The sequence below is a fragment of the Taeniopygia guttata genome, chromosome 1 (genome assembly GCF_048771995.1).
Source record: "Taeniopygia guttata chromosome 1, bTaeGut7.mat, whole genome shotgun sequence".
NCBI lineage: Eukaryota > Metazoa > Chordata > Aves > Passeriformes > Estrildidae > Taeniopygia > Taeniopygia guttata.
In genome coordinates, this window is record NC_133024.1 from 109,973,627 (window position 1) to 109,991,220 (window position 17,594).

Sequence of the window (17,594 nt, forward strand, 5' to 3'; positions counted from 1 at the left end):
GATGGGCAATCAACATCTCTTTGAACATTGGAAAAGTGCTGGATTCTGCTCCTGGGATGGGATAATCCTGGGTGTACAGAGACTGGGAATGAAAGGCTGAAAAGAAAGATATTGAACTATCAGAGAGTATCCAGAGGAGGGCAATGAAGATGGTGAAGACCATGAGGAGAAGCTGTGTGGAGAGCACTTAGTCTGTTCAGCCTGGAGGAGACTGAGGGGAGACCTCACTGCAATTACCTTTAATATTTATACCTCTCCTCTATTCCAACAGTGAAAAATGACCAGAAGACAAATCCAGAAGAGCAGAATATGCTGAGAAACTCAATTCTGAATCATTGGTAATATTTGCAGTATCTTCATTAACAAAGCCCTTTTAGTGTGTGGCTTGAAAGTATTACAAGGACAGACCCAAGTCTTTGTATTCAGGTCCCCGCTCCTACTAGCCAGTTCTCTCATCAATTCACAAAAGCAGAGGGAATCAAAAGTTTCTTGTTTTAATGTATTAATAAACAACATTTTAAAAAAAGACAAGAAAGGGTTTTCATCAAAAAAGAAAGAATTTTAAAAAACCAAAACCAACAAGCCATGACATTTTTAACACATTCTCTTACAGTTTAAGTTACATTATTGAGTTGGTAATGTCCAAACAAATTTTCAGTAGGGTATCTCAAGGTTGTCAGTCAAACCTCGACACAAGTTGTAAAGCTCTGTAAATTTTCTCCAATAGCTGCTGCTATGGGTCCTCATTTCTCCTCATTACTGAAATCTCATCAGGTTTGGAGGTTACAGAACTAAGAAAAGAGTGTTCCAGAAATATGTACATATTAAATCCAAGTAAAACAACATTTAAAACAAGTTTAGACCAGTACATTTCCAATTAAGAATTTTTTTTTATCCTTTTTAAAATTCAGAGACCAGTGTAGGATAAGCCTGCACTATAAAATTCACAATACTTAATGTTCAAGACATTTGTAATAAAGAATAAACTTCTTCCAGTTGTACTTTAAATTTCCCTACAAACATTTGTTTTTTCTTACTTGAAATCAGGAATTATATAAAAAAAAAATAAATCAGTAAATCAAGGAATCAATGCTGTCAAGTTTATAGCCAAATAGTACAAGAAATAGGCAAAGTGCCATCCATGGCATATCCTACATTTCCATCACTACCTCCCATGGAACTCCAGCACACTGTTAGGAACTGATGCCACTATGAGGGCCACTCATTCTCAGTGAATACCACTGTATAAAATACTGTCTGAGGTTTTCTTTCTCACACAAGGACTAATTAGGAACTCAAATTATTCTTATGAACTTCTTGCATAAGATAATCACTGTCAGAATCCAATTCTTCTTCATCTCCTGGTGTTTCCTCTGCTGGACGTTTCATGCCCCGCTGCTGTGAAATGGCCAAGGCGTATTTGATGTTGTAGATGTTCCACTCACAGCTGTAAAAATAAACAGGAAAACATTGTTTTCCTCCTAAGATAAAAACAACTCTAAAAGAAGACTGTCTGAAAAGTTTTAACAGCACACTGTCATCCCCCAGATCACTCCAGGTTTTTGATTTGGACTTGCAAATGTAACAATACATACAGCTTTGAAACATCTTCAAAGTGACGCTGGATGCTCTTCTGAAGGAACTGAATCACAGGGAGCAGCTTCACTGACCTTGGATGGAGAAAACATGCAATTTGCAGTGCAGTTCATGCTTACATATGGAAATCTAGAACTCTTCTATATTTTAAAGATTCTACCAAGCATACAACTTCAATGCCAACTTTTTAAGACAATCCTAAAGAAACAAAAGCTCTCTGCTTTTGACTCTGCCCACAATGATTACACTCAATACAGGTAATATATTGTGAGAAATATTTTTTCTAATGTCCAACTGCATCTTGAAGAGCTAATTCTGCTTGCTGCAGCAATGACAGCTCCTTTCAGATACTACAAGACTTTCTGAACAAGGGGGAGTTTGTTTTAAATTGCCCTCTCCTACTTTAGCAGGAACAAAAGGAGAGATTTTGTTCCAGTCATTTCAGTAACTAAAACATTAATACCTACGTTGAAGCAACGGAGGAGTTACGCAATGCACTGTTTTTTAAATTGCAGGACTCCTCCTCAGATTACCTCTCACTTAACCCATTTTAAATTTATAAATTTGTCTGGTTTTTCTTAGAAGTCTAAAAATTCCATATTAGGGATGGGCTGAATATAATTCACAGACCAGGCCTGTGTAGTTATGAAGTACTCTGTAGGAAGGCAGAGTACTACCAGCTGTAATAAGCTAAGTCTGTAAAACTGCAATCAATACCTGCACATCACCTTTCAGTTACATTTAAGATTCATAATTGTTTAAAAACACAATTGCCAAAATCTTACTATCACTCTTGAAATCATTATGCAGATATTGCCTAAGCAACTCAAGCAAGTTTTACCTGTTGTATTTGAAAAATGTTTTTGCAATGTATCTTCACAAATCCAGTAACATATTCCAATTCTGTCGCACACACTTTTTAGAATCTTTAGACCTTTAAGATCAAGTCCAAACTGTAACTTTTATCATACAGAAGTTGTAAAACTGAAGTGTTCTAATTGTAGTACATACATTATCTAGAATGTCAGTATATGTTAAGTAAAAGCCTTAAACTAACAGGTTTTTAATTTTACTATCCCTGTCAGCATTTTGACTTTCACGAGATCTCACCTTGTTTTCAGCTTCTGTCCATGCAGCATAAGCAACTTATGAGCCCAAATAAGATAGAACTCCAAGTGACAAGAGGTCTCAAATGCAGAGGCCAGGAACTCCAGTAACTTCTCCACATACAGGTCTGGCAGTGATGAGCAGACAACATCAACTGTGCAAAAAGGAAAAAAAGCCCATGAACATTCAATAGAGTTGAGTTACTATTTGGAATAACATGAAAGAGACCACAGGAAAGCATAGGGGGAAGAAAAAGAAAGCTGCATTTTTCCAAGTGGTGGATATTTAGTGCTGTATTTCAGGGTACAGTACCACAATCTCTCAGGGGATAAATGCTCCTCCTTTGAACCTTCCAAACACTACTGTATTTAAAAGCAAGAAATTAACTCCTCCCTCTCCCAAGTTCTTCCTCCTAGCAGAGTACTCTTCCCAGCAGCTTTCCTTCAGCATTTTTACTTCCACCCTGTTCTCCTCTTTTCTAAAGTAACAGACTTTATTGTTGCTGCTCCTGACTTCACCCAGATTTCTGTATTCAGTGGAACTAGTTATGCACAACAATCAGAGGCAGTGATACTTGAAAAGACAGCAAAGTCACCTGCCCACACAGGAAGTGTCTGAATGCTGTTAGCAACAGCACAGCACAAACACTATTTAGAAGCATCCAAAATAATCTCATATATAACTAAATGACCTCATTATATATAATCCATTCTCAAAAACAGCTTTTGCTTAAGAAACAGGCACATAATCATTCTGTTAACAGGGGATTACAACAGCCTCTCCTCAGTTGTACTCTGGCCTTCCAATAATTTTCTAAGCTCTCCACCAGGTGTTCTGGAATATCAATGTCTTTTCTTGTGCTCTTAGATCCAGAACCAGGCACAGTACTCCTGATGTGGTGCCACATCACTTTCCTCAAACTGCTGATTACATCCTTGCTACTGGTTAATGGTCTTCATCACACAGGCACAGTGCTAACTCAGGTTAAACCTGAAGTGCCCCTCCAACATCAGCTGCTTCTGAGAAATGACATCCAAAAACTCTGCCTGCACCTCTAGGTCTGATCAAATTCCATGCTGAGAAGTCACTGAATGAGCATGAAGTAGATGGTAAAATTTAAATATAAATTAACACTAAAAAGTCTGCCTTCACACCTCAACTTATCTTAACACATGTCTGTTTACAGCTAGCTCAGCCCAGTTTCATGGCAGATCCACTCACCTTCACTGCTAGGGACAGCCTCTATCACCTCCTGAATTAATTTCTTTTCATTCAACTTGAAGGCCATGACAATAGCAGTAGTGTATTCCTTCTGACTAAGTGTTTTGTGGATATTGCTGGGTGTGACATCGATATCCAGCTCAAAAGGATCAAAAATTAGCCCAGAGTCCAGTGAATAGAGCAGGAGACCCTCTGTGGTGGTGGCTGCCCAGCTTCGTCCTAGAAGAGAAATAACAGTATTTAACAACAAAGAGGGGTGTTCTAGAATGGAAACAGAAGAGTAATGATAATCCTCCAGTACTCTAATGTTTCACATGTTTTATGTGGAATAATAAAGAAAAAAATCCTAAATTAACTGTTGATACTAACCCGTAGGACAGAATCGCACACAAGTCACTCTTATTTCTGGTTTGAAGTGTCGATAGCTCATGTCACCTAAAAGAGAAATTTGGAAGTGATTTAACAGATTCACCACAAGTTCAAAGTCTAGTAATCAACCCTGACTATGATGTTACCATTAAATAATGTGCAGCATGGTAAAACCTAGCAGAATTAAAGACTGGTTAAGGAAGGCACAGTCCATGTCCAAGAGATCCTACAGCTTAAGTGGCAAGACCAAATTTTGTAATCCTGATGTTAAAACTGAGTTAAACAAGTCAAACCCTTCTTATCTGTGTCAAAGGTTCTGATGCACATAAAAGTAGAAACAAGAGAGCAAAATCAAAGCCATACCTCTTTTTACTCCAGGAAGAGGGATGGCAACACCTTCGTCACCTCCACCGCCTTCATCAATCAGAGCCATGCTGCCAAATTCTGTCATTTTTCTCCGATCTAAGTACTCCTGGAAAAACATGCAAGTTCCGTTCACTGCACTGAATCTCTTCTCAAACAGCAGAGCTCAGTTTAGACTGTGGTTTCACATTATTAGAGCTTTGTTCTACTCTAGAGATGAACTGTTTGCTTCCTCAGCTGCAGCCCTACTCTTTCTGCCCTGCAGGTTCCATAACTGCACTGTGCTAATGCAAGAGCTGTGTGGTCAGAACACTGCAAATGAGGTTTTAGGGACTTCACAGTGTAAGTGAGATTTTAGGGACCTCCCTGGTCCCCCTTTCTAAATACCCATCCCCTCCATGATTCTGTTTCAGATTGTTCACTTTCTTTCAAGCCAGATGTTGAGCTACACCAGCTCATAAACCGCTGCTGAAAGGAAGGATACTTGAAACCACAGTGAGATACAGTAACCATTTTTCCTGGTAAGGGGATGGTGAAAAGGGTTACTGGAATATTTTCCTTCTGAATGTTTTTCATAATTCACTTTACTTCTGAAGGAATTTAATTTGGCATTTGGCAATATACACAAACGGAGTTTATAAAGGTCAGTGATGTTGCTCTGTGTCCACAAAAAAAATCCTTCATTTCTTTGCTAACACAAACTGACATCCAGGGAGTTAGCTTAGTACAAAAGGTTGGTAATTTTAATTTTCACCTCCATTTTAAGTGTAATGCCAACTAACTTAGTATGCTTGAGAGTTCTGTCCATTCAACACAAGCACACTACAAATCTGGAAAGTTTCTGGAATTAATTATGTTCCAAGAAGAATATTTCCTTCCCCCTCTCCTGCACAAAAATAAACCCATTCCTTAAGAAACATTCATTAAGCACTCTTAATGAGATGTTATATCAAAACCAAAGTCTTGTGAGGGTGAGGAAATTAAAAAAAGACTCCTGCGCTCACATACCTCCATTGCATCTAAAGAATGGTTGCATGAAATTTCAAATTTTTTCATAAGAATCTGTTCCTTGACATTATATATGCAGACAAATTTTGACAATCCACCTGCCAGAATAGACTGACCATCTGCTGAATAGCACAGGGTTGTAAAAGATCTGGTAAAGAAAAAGAGAAAGCAGTTTAATTTCATGCTACATCTGAGCTAAAAGACAGGAGTACAACGTGAAGTCTCAGAAAATAACTACTCCATGGGAAAACTGGAGATCTTCATTCACATGGTATGTATTTCACACACACATTTACTACAAAGCGTTTGGTGCTTTACTATGAATCAAAGACAATTTTGAACTTCAACAATTTTTTTAAATACTTCCATACTTCTGAGTCACAGCTCTCAACTACATCATACATGACACTAAAAAACAGTCAGGAGAGCTACAGAAAAACCAGTGCCATGGCATGTTTGAAAGACATGGTTGAGAGCTCACCAGCAAAAAATACTGTTTTTTTCCAAAAAGTTATTGTTTCTTTTATTTGTTTTGACTGGAAGCAATATGGAAAAAAAAAAAAGGGGGTGGGGAGAAAAACATTTCTCTGATATAATTACTGAGAGCACAGAAATTCAACTTGATTTTAAACATTACTTAACATGCATAGCAATGTGCAATAAACCCCATACTTTAATTGCCTTTAAAAAATTTAATAGTTTCTACACATTAATGGTTGTATACTAGTATTTCTGCAGAAAGATATCTACTAAAAACCTAACCCATAGCAAATTAACACCTTGGCCTGAGAAATTTAATATTATGTTGGCAACCCAAGTTCCTAACTGATGAGAAAGAACACAGGTTCAGAATGATGCTGACCGCTGATAGAACGCAGCCACCTACAAAAGGGAGGCATCTAGATGTCAGGCAGGCTTTTAAAATCCAGCATCAGAATCAGAAATATCTGAACAGCAGATGCACTCTGCAATCTTCATGTAGAAAACAAATGGAAAACCAACTCAAAAGTAATGCAGCGTGGCACCCTCTTGTCACTGCAGCCCCCTGGACACGTACTTGCCCTTGGCTGCCTGCTTGGCAGTTATTTTATCCAGCTCCTTCCTCCCCATCTGGAGATCGTGCCTGCCCTCGATGGAGCCAGTCTGCACTGCATTTTCATGATCCCAAAATGTTATCTGGCCATTCAAAGCAGCAACTGCGAGCTCCTTGCCATCAGGACGGAAGGCAACAATAAGAACTGCAAATAATTTAATTAATAACAGTTAAAAATGCAGTCAGATGCTTTTCCAAGAAAATACCCTTAATTTTTCTAGGATCTTAGCTATTAGAAAAAGTTTAAGAGTAAAAAGTATGACTGTACTTTTTCCTGTGGACAACATACAAATGTTTAGCTAATTATAAAGCTGAGCTAGAATTAAAGTATTTATTGAACTGTTAACCAAATACAAAAGTGACGTATCTGAACTTCTGATTTCCATTTCCATGAACGAGCCTCTCTGTATTTGACATGTTTTGTTGTTGTTAACATATTTTACACAGTATTTTTGTATTTGATAAAAGATGAGAAATTAAGCAAAAATTACCATCTGAGTTCATTATGAATGTCTCCTTAGTTCTCCAGCTGTCTAACATATCCCATAATTTTACAGTCTTATCCCAAGAGGCACTGGCTAGAACACACTTCATTGGATTGAAGGACAAGCTGCTGATGGGACCCTCATGACCTGCTAAGACCTAAAAAGAGAAGAAAAAATAACCTCAAATTAGGTGAAAGAAGCTGAAATCTGTGTAGTCTGCATTCAGTAAACTCCAGATACAGCCAATAAACCATGTCTGACTTGTCCACACACATTTGAGATCACTTTTGGACACAGGGCATGGTACACACCAGTGATTCTCAACTTTTTATTTTCACAAGTTTTTAAAAAAATTCCCGGAAGTGCTATCAAAATATAGGCACCTACAACAACTCCTATGCACACACTTTAGGAATGCAGTGTGCCATTTTCCTCCTTCCTTTCAAAACAATCAGATCAATTGCGAAAAACCAAGTCATTGCTCTGAGAATTCAGTATCCCCTGCAGCTGGTAACACTTCAGAATAAAAACAAAAATAAAAACACTGAGAATAAGAGTAACAGATTTTAATTTCATGGAATTCCTACTCCTCAAAAATAAAAAAAATCAAGGAAAGAAACTAAACTCAAAAAATTCTGGAGATCCAGTCAAGTATATCCTGAGTTACTGAAGTGATCTGTATTCCATCAAGCTCTTCTAGTTGTACAAGATGTACAGGAATGCTTAAGAATTGAAAAAATAATTGAAAAATCATGTCCCTGCTCTGCTCCAGCAAAACCTTTCATGAAATCTGTATCAGTTTTAATACAACAACTACAATTTCTTCATTACCTGCAGAAAATACGTGGAAAAGAATATCTCTGAACAAGGAGCGAAAGATTCTCATGCCATGTGCTAGCTCAGCAATACTGGTGCTACTTCATCACTAGAAAGAGCTCATTACTCAAAAATTTTAAAAACTATTTCCCACACAAATTCAGGGTGAGCTCCATGCAATAAACAAAAAAACAATGCTGAGATCAACATAGTGTAGCTCCAGTTTTTGAATATAAATATAACAAAACATTTCACGTTGTATTGAAACCCCCTGACTAATCCCAAAGTTGCTGAATATCACCACACTCCACACAGCATTAAATTCAAGCCCTCCCAACACTCTGGGTCCTTACATCCAGCAGCCTCCCACTCTGCATTGACCAGATGAATATTTCAAAGGAATCCTGGGAACCAGCTGCCACAATCTCACCACTGGAGTCCACAGCTAAACTGGAGAACTGACTTGGTCGTGGAGACGTAAAGGTACGGAAATTCCGGTACCTGTTGAAGAGGTGAAAAGAAATTATGAGACCATTTTATGCAGATTTAAATGTGTGTTTAACAAGCTTATTTACACAGGGAGTTCATTTGTTTTGTAAAGACTTCTACGCTACGTACAGAAAAAATACTGTTTTTATAAAATTAGATGTGATGCCTCAGAATGATTGCAAGATCCAAAAGAATGAGAAACTCTGCAGAAATAGGAGACAGAAATATTCTGAGGAGCTTTCTTCTATTAAATAGCATGTGTCAATTTTTTAGAAACATGGGCTTGTTTACACACCCAGTTCTGTGCACAACTGTACTACATTATGGAAAGTGTTGTTAGGCAAGTGCCTTCTCCCCATCTGAGTCAAGCCAGACAATGATTTTCCTGGAATTCCAGCTTCTTTGAGGAAAGTTCTTCCAGAATTTTCTTCACAGAAAATGGATGGAGTAAGAGCATTCCTAATTACTATCTAAATTCAAATCAAAGGCTGAACCAAAAACCAGTAAGGCAGTGCTGCTCACCCTTATGAGACTTCAAACAAGCAATCAGCAATTTGCTGTATTTTGGGGGGAGTGTGAAAGCTGAGGACTAAATGAGACACTAAAGCTTTCAGGCAAAGAGTTACCTGTGCAGATCAAAGGCACGCACTGTTCCATCGAGGGAAGCACTCAGAACAACATAACCAGTGGAAGTGAAAGTTACAGCAGTTACACCACTGTTGTGCTCTGTAAAGGTGACAAAACAAAAGCTGCTTGAAGTGTTCCACACTTTCACCTGCAGGACAGACAAGAAAAGACTTCTTAGAATCTCTATCATCAGTAAAGAGAGAAAATAAGGGCAAGACAGCAGCAGAGTAAGGAAAACCTAATTCTAGAAACCTGCAACAGCATTAAAGACCTTCAGTAATAGCAGTCAAGAGGCTACAGCTTATCATTAAACCTCTTAAGACACATTTGCAACATAAAAATCTAACTGGAGATAGACACAAACTTGAAACAAATTAATAAAGGAAAGTAACACTTGGTGAGCATCTTGAGCATTCAAGCTCATATTGACAGGAGCAAATTCAAAACCGACTCTAAAGCCATTACAGAAGGCACAATTGAGATGATATTCCAGTTGGGTTTGTTTTTTTAACTGAACAAAAATGTTATGCATTTAGCTTTCTGCAGTTTGAGACTTCTTGGTTTTGGCCAATTTTCATCCTGAATGGCAGAAACCATGAAATGGCAGATCTTTTTCTGACATTTAAAAGTTTTGATAGGACGTCAGCTACTACTGTTATCCCATTTATGTCCCAAGACATTGTGGCAAAACAGCTTTTAAAATAAAAGCCCCTGTACACACAGCCTATCATTTCAATGCAAGTCGTCCATGAGAAGTAAATTTTTCTTTTAAATAACAAGCTTCTGGAATGGGACATTCAACCAAAAATAATTGCACTTGCACAAATAATTAGAAATCCATTTCATGTCAAAAAACAATTATTAAAAGGGCAAGAAGTTGGGCGGCTGAAGTTCATTCATCCCAAGATACCATGAGACCATAAATAAATTAACATTGATGAATTAGTTACTTTTGCATTTATGGTGACTGGACCTGTAATAATTTAAAAATCACCTACTAGAAAGAGTAAGTGATGAAATTTGCAGCCATGGGTAGTAAAAAAGCAAAATAGATACACTCTGGAGAGAGAAATCAAAACATTTAAGAAAGGAGTATGACTTTATAATAATAAAAATATGTACCAATTACAGTAACGGAGCTTTCTACATAAAATGGAAAGTCAAGCTGCTTAGTACATTATAAGAAGTTTACATTCCAGCAATATTGCCTCACTTACTTTGCCATCCTCCCCTCCAGTTACTATGTACTGTCCATCTGGAGAATATGCCAAGGAAACCATGCTGTTGAAATGGCCCTGCTGCTTCAGCACGTAGGACTCGCTCTGCCATTCCCACACCAGGAGCTGACCCAGACCTGTGAGCACAGCAGGAACAGACAGGTTGAATTCTGCATCTTCCAGTCCCAATAAGAGCTTTTTCCTTTTATAACTTTTAGGCAATTTCCCCAAAAATTTCCCCCACAAGCTGTTACTTGGAATAATGTTTTCAACCAGTTGATAAATGAGCTGGAAAGAAAAGCAAGGCTGCATATAAAAGTAAAATTTTGGGTTTCAAGCAAACCGTTATGGACAGGGTGGGAATGTTGGGAACATCCAGGCAGGTTTTAAAAATGCCATGGGCAACATGTGGCAAAGGGAGAGAGAGAACATCCCAGAATGAAAGCAGAAATTAACTACAAGGGACCTGAGGTCTCCCTAGCTCTGTTAAGAGCTTTCCTATATAAAATATGTGTTTCTTCCTGTATCAGCAAAATACTTTCCTGAATCATCAGAATTCTGTGACAGATTAATCAGTGATATTTTCTTTACTATATTGAGACACCACAGCTATGAGACTATCAATTATTTAACATTTGGGGTCAAAACCAGCAAGGGGAATTTGGGCCTTATGTCTACCACATTCCCCATTTTTCTCATGAGTACACACCAAAAAAACCTGACAAACCTGAACATCCAAAGGCAATCCAGTCACCAGTGCAGTTGATAGAAATAGAAGCTATCCTTTGGTCTGAAATGCTGAAGTAAAAGAATTAACCAATAAACAAACTTGGGTGTTAAAACTTCAAGTCTAATATTTATTAGCACTGTTCAAGCAAGTTGTTTGATTATTTTACTGAACTTCTGTGCCACTGTGACATCAAAAACCACAAAGTTCATTCCTTTGTAGCACTCCAAACCATCAAACATTCCTTGTTCAGAATGAAAACTGAGTATCTGTATCCCAAAGATCCAACAGAGTAAAACTCCTCAAGTTTAAGAAAATAAAATAGGGTGGATTTTTTTTTTTTTTTGTACATGGAAACTGTTTAGCTGGCATTCTACAGTTACGGAAGAGAATCTGATTTGATTTCTCAACTTAGACACAATTTACAGGTAATTTTACATAGGCAGAACTTTCCAGCTAATATTTTCTATACAGAAACTGAAAATATTGGACAGAGTTAAAGAAGTCTAGCCAACAACCAGAAACTCCTGAGTATTTTCCTTATTCAGACCTCATTTTTCCAGAATAAAGAGTGGAATTATATGGTATTTATTACATAAATTTATGGTTCTGCCTTTCTAAAAATTACAGTATTAAATAGACCGTCACATTTTAAGATTTTTGTGCTCTTTTTATTGATCCTTCACTGCTTAACATGATGTGTTCTCAATCAAACAAACACGAAACCCCTGCAAAGAAACCTATTCCCTTCCCCCACAAAAACCAAACCAAATACAGTGACAACCCCATACCTCACCTCAAGGAGTGGATCAGATTGAAATCTGGAAGCTCATGGAGGTGAAAGACTCCAGAAGCAAAACCAGTGACTAAAAGATGTGTCTTCTTGTGATAGGCTGCAGCTGTCAGGTTATTAAAATCTCCCTCTTTATTGAAAAAATACCTGACACCCAAGAAACAAGAAAAAAAGGTGAGTGTTGAAGAAGAGGGTGTTGTTAGAACTGCATCTCCAAGCAGCTCACCAAAGAGGCTCATAAGCCACCTTTATGTCATCTCCTGAAGTCAACCAACCCCTTCTGGCAACAAACCAAAGCTTCAAGACTTAGGGTACTGTAGTAAAGATCCCATTTACAATTTCTGAGTTACAAACAACAGCACACCACCAGCCAGTATTTCTTATATTGTTAAAATTACACTTGTTATTCTGAAAATGAAAGGTAGTGCCCATAATATAATCCAAGACAACACAGCCACGAGTTCTACCAGAACTACTTAAAATGGGATCTGCAGTAAATTTCTAAATCCTGGACAGTTTTATACTGCTTTGAATAAGTCATAACAGATTAAAAAAAAAACCAAAAAAAAACAGTACAATAAATCCCCATTACAACTTGGGATTTTTGGTAACTGAAAACCACTTACTTTGCAACACGTGAATATTTAACTTTATTTCTAGTCTCTTGTTCACTTGGATCAGCTTTCCCATGAATTTCTTCACCCTTTGGCTCTTCAAGCAGCTCTTCATCATCTTCTGCTGCCTTCTTTTCCTTTGCTGCATCTTTAGGGGGCATGGGCTTCAAACCATCCAGCTCAGTGTCACACTGCCACACACACAGAGCTGCATCCTGGCTAATTGTGTACAGCTACAATACAAACACACAAATTATATTGCCCAATACCTATTCTCTGTGCTCTCAAAAAATATGAATATGGACTTGCAGAAGGGTTTGCAAGTGTGCATTCTATTCTCAGGACAGAATCCAAGGTGCTTTGAATTGGAAGTTTTACTTGTCCTGAGAACTGGTGAATTATTTGCCAGTCCTCAGAAAAATTTTGCAAGGACCAAATGTAATTTCATTACCCGTAGTCAGCATTACAGCTAATCTAAATTATTTTTTCATATTTAAAGCTATAATGTTTTGGGGAAGCAAATTTAAATACATAATTATATGACAGTGCAATCAAGAGACACTTCTGTATTTTCTGAATTCTGAGATAATGTTAAAACAGTCACCTGCAAATAAGGTTCTGTTTCCACTATTTTAATACTAAAATTCAAGTGTGTTGTGTGATTATACATACATCTAGGCTGTTCTCTTCAAAAAAGCAGGCAACTATGACATCCTTATGGCCTCCAAGAGAGTAGTAGATCAAGTTTGCCCATCGTTCTGCTCCAAACACCCACGTGGACATGTCCTTGCTCCCCACTGCAAAGCATCTGCAAAAGAAAAATAGAAAAGAAAATTAGACCACTGGACTGCAAAACTCTTCCCTGGGTGGAGAATGTTCTGAGCTCAAATCCAGCAGGCACCACTTCAATTTTATCAAACAAGTCTTGTAAACTATGGTTGGTGACTGGAGCAGAGGTAGAAGGGGTTAAAACACATTCAAAAGGTCAACCCTGCTCACATTCCTAAGATATGTTCCTTTTATGAATTACTACGCATTTTCAAGTAAGAATCCACTGTTGATCCCCACGTGCATTTTTTTTTTTTACTTTCTGGTCTGGCTAATTATATTTTTAATTAAAGACATAATTTTTAAAGCTAGTACAGTACTTCAGATGAAAGAAAATGGGACAGCAACGTGCATTTAAATATCAACATGTGCAGGTAAACAGTGCTTCAGTTTAACAACTCACTTGGAATCATCAGTCCAGTCAATACAAGTTGTTTCATCATATGGGCCATAGTAGGTTTTGTCCAGAACAAATGCATTAAATTCTCTTTTCTTCCCAGGAGCATGGTACAGGTAAGCAAGATTGTCTTTTGTAACCACAAATTTCCTGGCACAAAGGGGGGGAAAAAGACATAATTGCACACAAAGCTGATAAAGCAAACAACTGTTCAGTACAGACTGCAATACAATGAAACAATACAATAATAAAGAGGGTCCTGCACTACTGAAACAATAAAAATTGATTGCTTTTGTACAAAAAACAAGGTATCTGCAGATTAAGCATTACATAAGAGAAAACCTTCAGGAAGAATCACTGAGCTTGAATAATGAAATCTCAAAGCCTCAAAAATTGGTTAGGATGTCTTCGTAATCACAATTAGCTTATGGGGCAATTCCTGTTGGTTTGTTCTGAAGCATGCACTCTTTACTTACTTGCCATCAGGGGAAAAGCTGACACTGTGAACTGGCTTGTGAAAATAAAACTGATGTATCACACATTTCCCAATCAAACTCACAAGCAAGGCAGCTCCCTCTGTAAGGGCAGAAAAAAAGATCATGAGAATAATTGCCTTCCCAAAGAAATCATAACCCTAGCAAACCTTCTTTTCTTAAAGAGGAGGGGGGAAAACTTCTCAAGATAGTGTGCTTGATATTATTACAATTTAAAAAAATACAGTCCAAATTATGAGACACTACCCAAATTCTGTTAACAAGTTATTTTTAGAGTTTTGTAAATAAAGATACCTTCCCCAAAAAGTCTAATGTAATTTTTAAAACAGACCACTTTTAATTTTGTGCTAAGCTTGAACTCCTAGCAACACATATTTCCTCCTGTCCAAGCTGCATTTTTACTGAATTCTTTTACAAAACAGACGTCTCTTTGTGCAGGTACCTTCATCAATTAGAATGGCAAGGCTTCCATCTGGAGAGAGCCCCACGCACACAATATTGAGCCGTGTAGCCAATGGAAACGTCTCACACTTGTTACTGCAACAAAAACACAGGAGAGTGAAATGGATGAACATCTTCAGCGTCAATGAAATATGGTTTGATACCTTTGTTAAGGTATCAAACACAGACAAAATTTAATGTGAAACCCCCACAACTTTGTTTAGCTGTCAGAGTCCCATGAACACCAGCTAGGTGGGCTGTTCTGTGCAGGGCCAGGACTCGATGATCTTTCCAGTCCAGCACGGTCTGTAATTCTACATAAGGGACAGGCTCCTGACTGGAATGCAGGCACAGGGAGCATCGACCACAACTCTGGCACACAGGAAAGGCTGATGATGCCCTTATTTTTGTTATATACAAGACAGAAGCACACAAATAAATCATACAACTAAATCAAACACAAAACTATTTCTTCCTTTTTCTTTCTTTTTTCTCCTCTGAAATACACCTTTACGTAATTCCTCTGCTATTCTCCTCATGGGTGTACCTGCATAACACCGTGACAGGTACTCCACTAGGCAGGCTTCTACCTTTTAATGCTAAAGCAGACATTTCCAGGATATTTTGGCAGGCCGAGCATCCCAGAGAGCCGCACGGGTCGGGCTCCACAACCTGCTCAGAGCTTTATTCCCCCCAAAACCCCCTCGCTGGCCCTTCCCCGCCGCTCTCTCACTTCTTGAGGTCGAAGAGGGAGATCCTGTTGCCGACGGGGCTGAGCAGGGAGTTGCCATCGCGGGTGAAGCTGAGGTTGCCGCGGCGGTACACGGTGCCCAGCAGGCCGGAGAACTGCGGGGGCAGGAAAGGGCAGGGTTAGAGGGGCTGGGGAGATGGGGATCGGGGGAGATGAGGGGGAGGTGACGGCGGGGATGGCGCTGGGGATCGGGGGCTGCGCTCACCCGGTACGCCAAGCGCATGGCGGCCACACGTGAGGAGCGCGGCCGCGGGGCTGCGGCGCTGAGGGGCGGGCGCTGAGGGGCGGGCGCTGAGGGCCGCGCGCTGAGGGCCGCGCTCCACACATGCGCCGGGGAAAGGGGCAGGAGCGAGGGGAAGGGAGGGAGGAGAGAGGGACGGCTGAGGGACGGCTGCTGAAGGCTGACACTGGCTGTACTGCCTGCCACTGCCGGGCTGTGTCCCCGCTCTGTGTCCCCTTCCCCAACCACGGGCCCGCGGCCGCTACCGGCATCCCCCACACCCGCCACGAGCCAGGGGAGTTCTGGTTCTTTTTAGTAAATATATTACGGTATTTATATATATATACACGGTATATATACTGTGAGAGCTGAGCCTGTTTAATCAGGAGAATAGAAGGTGAGAGATCTCATGAGTCCATATAAATCTATCCCAGGCGGCTGTCAGAGGATGGTGCCACACTCTTCTCGGTGGTGGCCAGCATCAGAATGAGGAGCAGTGGCCGTAAAATAAAACACAAGGAGTTTCAACTCAACAGGAGGAAGAATTTCTTTGTGTTGAGGGTGGCAGAGCTCTGGAACAGCTTCTCAAGGAGGGTGTGGAGTGTCCCTCTCTGGAGACATTCCAGAGCCACCTGGATGTTCCTGTGTCACTGCTCTGGGTGACCCTGCCCTGGCAGGGGGATGCACTGGGTGATCTCCTGAGGTCACTCCATCCCTGACTATTCTGTGATTCTGTAATTAGAGTGGAACAATGCCGAGTGCATTGATGTGAGAGGTTTATTTCAAAGTAGTTTTATTGCAGCAGAAAGGATGTCAGTGGTCAGTTTAATTCTTTACAATGAAAGTGTAAAAGTATCACAAAAAAATACACAAGGAAAAGAAAGAAAGGGACGGAATGGGTAAGAGTAGATGGTGGAAACATAACACCCATGAATCTAGTGATGAGACTTGAGTGTTGTCATTTCCATGTCCTTGGTCAGAGAGAGATGGTCACAGTCCCAATCCTTTGGGGATGGGGGCCCACAGAACAAAAATTTCCTTGTGTTATATACATTCAGATTAGCATTGGGACACGCAGATCCCTCCCCAGGAAGGGAATTCTTCATGTCTGATGCAAGACTGGGGCACACACCACCTGCTATGGGGGAGTTCCAGAAGGTGTCACGGGCTGCTTTGGGGTCCCTGGTGGTCCCAATCCCCCTCTCCTGGCCTTGCCTGCTCCATGACCCCACTTCTGCACCCGCACTGGGAGTTGTGTGGCCACCATGGACCTGAACAGCAAAACCGGCACCAGAAAGATGCTGCCCATCCTTCGTATTTCCCTTTTGAATGGTTATTGGTGTTTGAGGCTTAGCAATCCATTAAATCCTTACTTTCCATACTCCTTCAGCTGGGTCCTTGGATAATCACTCACAGGTGTTAATGTTGCAAAATGTGGAATATGTCAACTTAAGTCAGGATGTTCTTCAATGATTGATCTTTGTATACTTCTAAGCCTAATCAGCAAGGAAGGAGAATTAATCAGTGGTACAGAGAGCAGCATCCCTTAGTTATGGATATCCTGGAACTAACAAGCTTTAAGGATGCAGTAAAGCAAGATATGAATGTATGTCTTACGTACATATTGCTAATTTGGCAAAAGAGGTCCGGGTATCCTATGACAGATTATATAATAATAAAAATAATACATAATCATTATTAATAATAATATAGTAGTTATAATCATTATAAATTATAATACTAAAAGTCAGACCTACAGGGCAAAAAGAGCCTGCCCAGGTGAAGACCCTTCCCTGGAGGATGCATAGGTATCAGCTGGGCTTGCACAATTTGTGTGGAAATTATTAACCATTCATAATAGAGGAGATGTACCTGGGAGGTTGCCAATGCTGAATTTCTGTGTATAAATAAGAGCAGGAAAAGACTGGAGGGGTGTGC

At 39.6% G+C, this 17,594-nt stretch overlaps 1 protein-coding gene across 1 annotated transcript; it reads right to left on the minus strand.

Annotated features, from left to right (window-relative positions):
• Positions 1 to 475: 475 nt before the first annotated feature.
• On the minus strand, positions 476 to 15,732 carry PWP2 (PWP2 small subunit processome component). Its single transcript, XM_002189955.7, has 21 exons — positions 15,642 to 15,732; positions 15,419 to 15,531; positions 14,687 to 14,781; positions 14,227 to 14,326; positions 13,757 to 13,900; positions 13,198 to 13,333; positions 12,538 to 12,758; positions 11,915 to 12,058; positions 11,119 to 11,189; positions 10,392 to 10,528; positions 9,174 to 9,322; positions 8,412 to 8,559; positions 7,249 to 7,399; positions 6,722 to 6,902; positions 5,665 to 5,812; positions 4,657 to 4,765; positions 4,294 to 4,359; positions 3,925 to 4,143; positions 2,707 to 2,857; positions 1,596 to 1,670; positions 476 to 1,447 (listed from the first exon to the last, which is right to left on the minus strand). Exons 1-21 carry the CDS (start codon positions 15,657 to 15,659, stop codon positions 1,288 to 1,290), a joined length of 2,736 nt encoding a protein of 911 aa, XP_002189991.4. The 5' UTR covers positions 15,660 to 15,732; the 3' UTR covers positions 476 to 1,287.
• Positions 15,733 to 17,594: the final 1,862 nt, after the last annotated feature.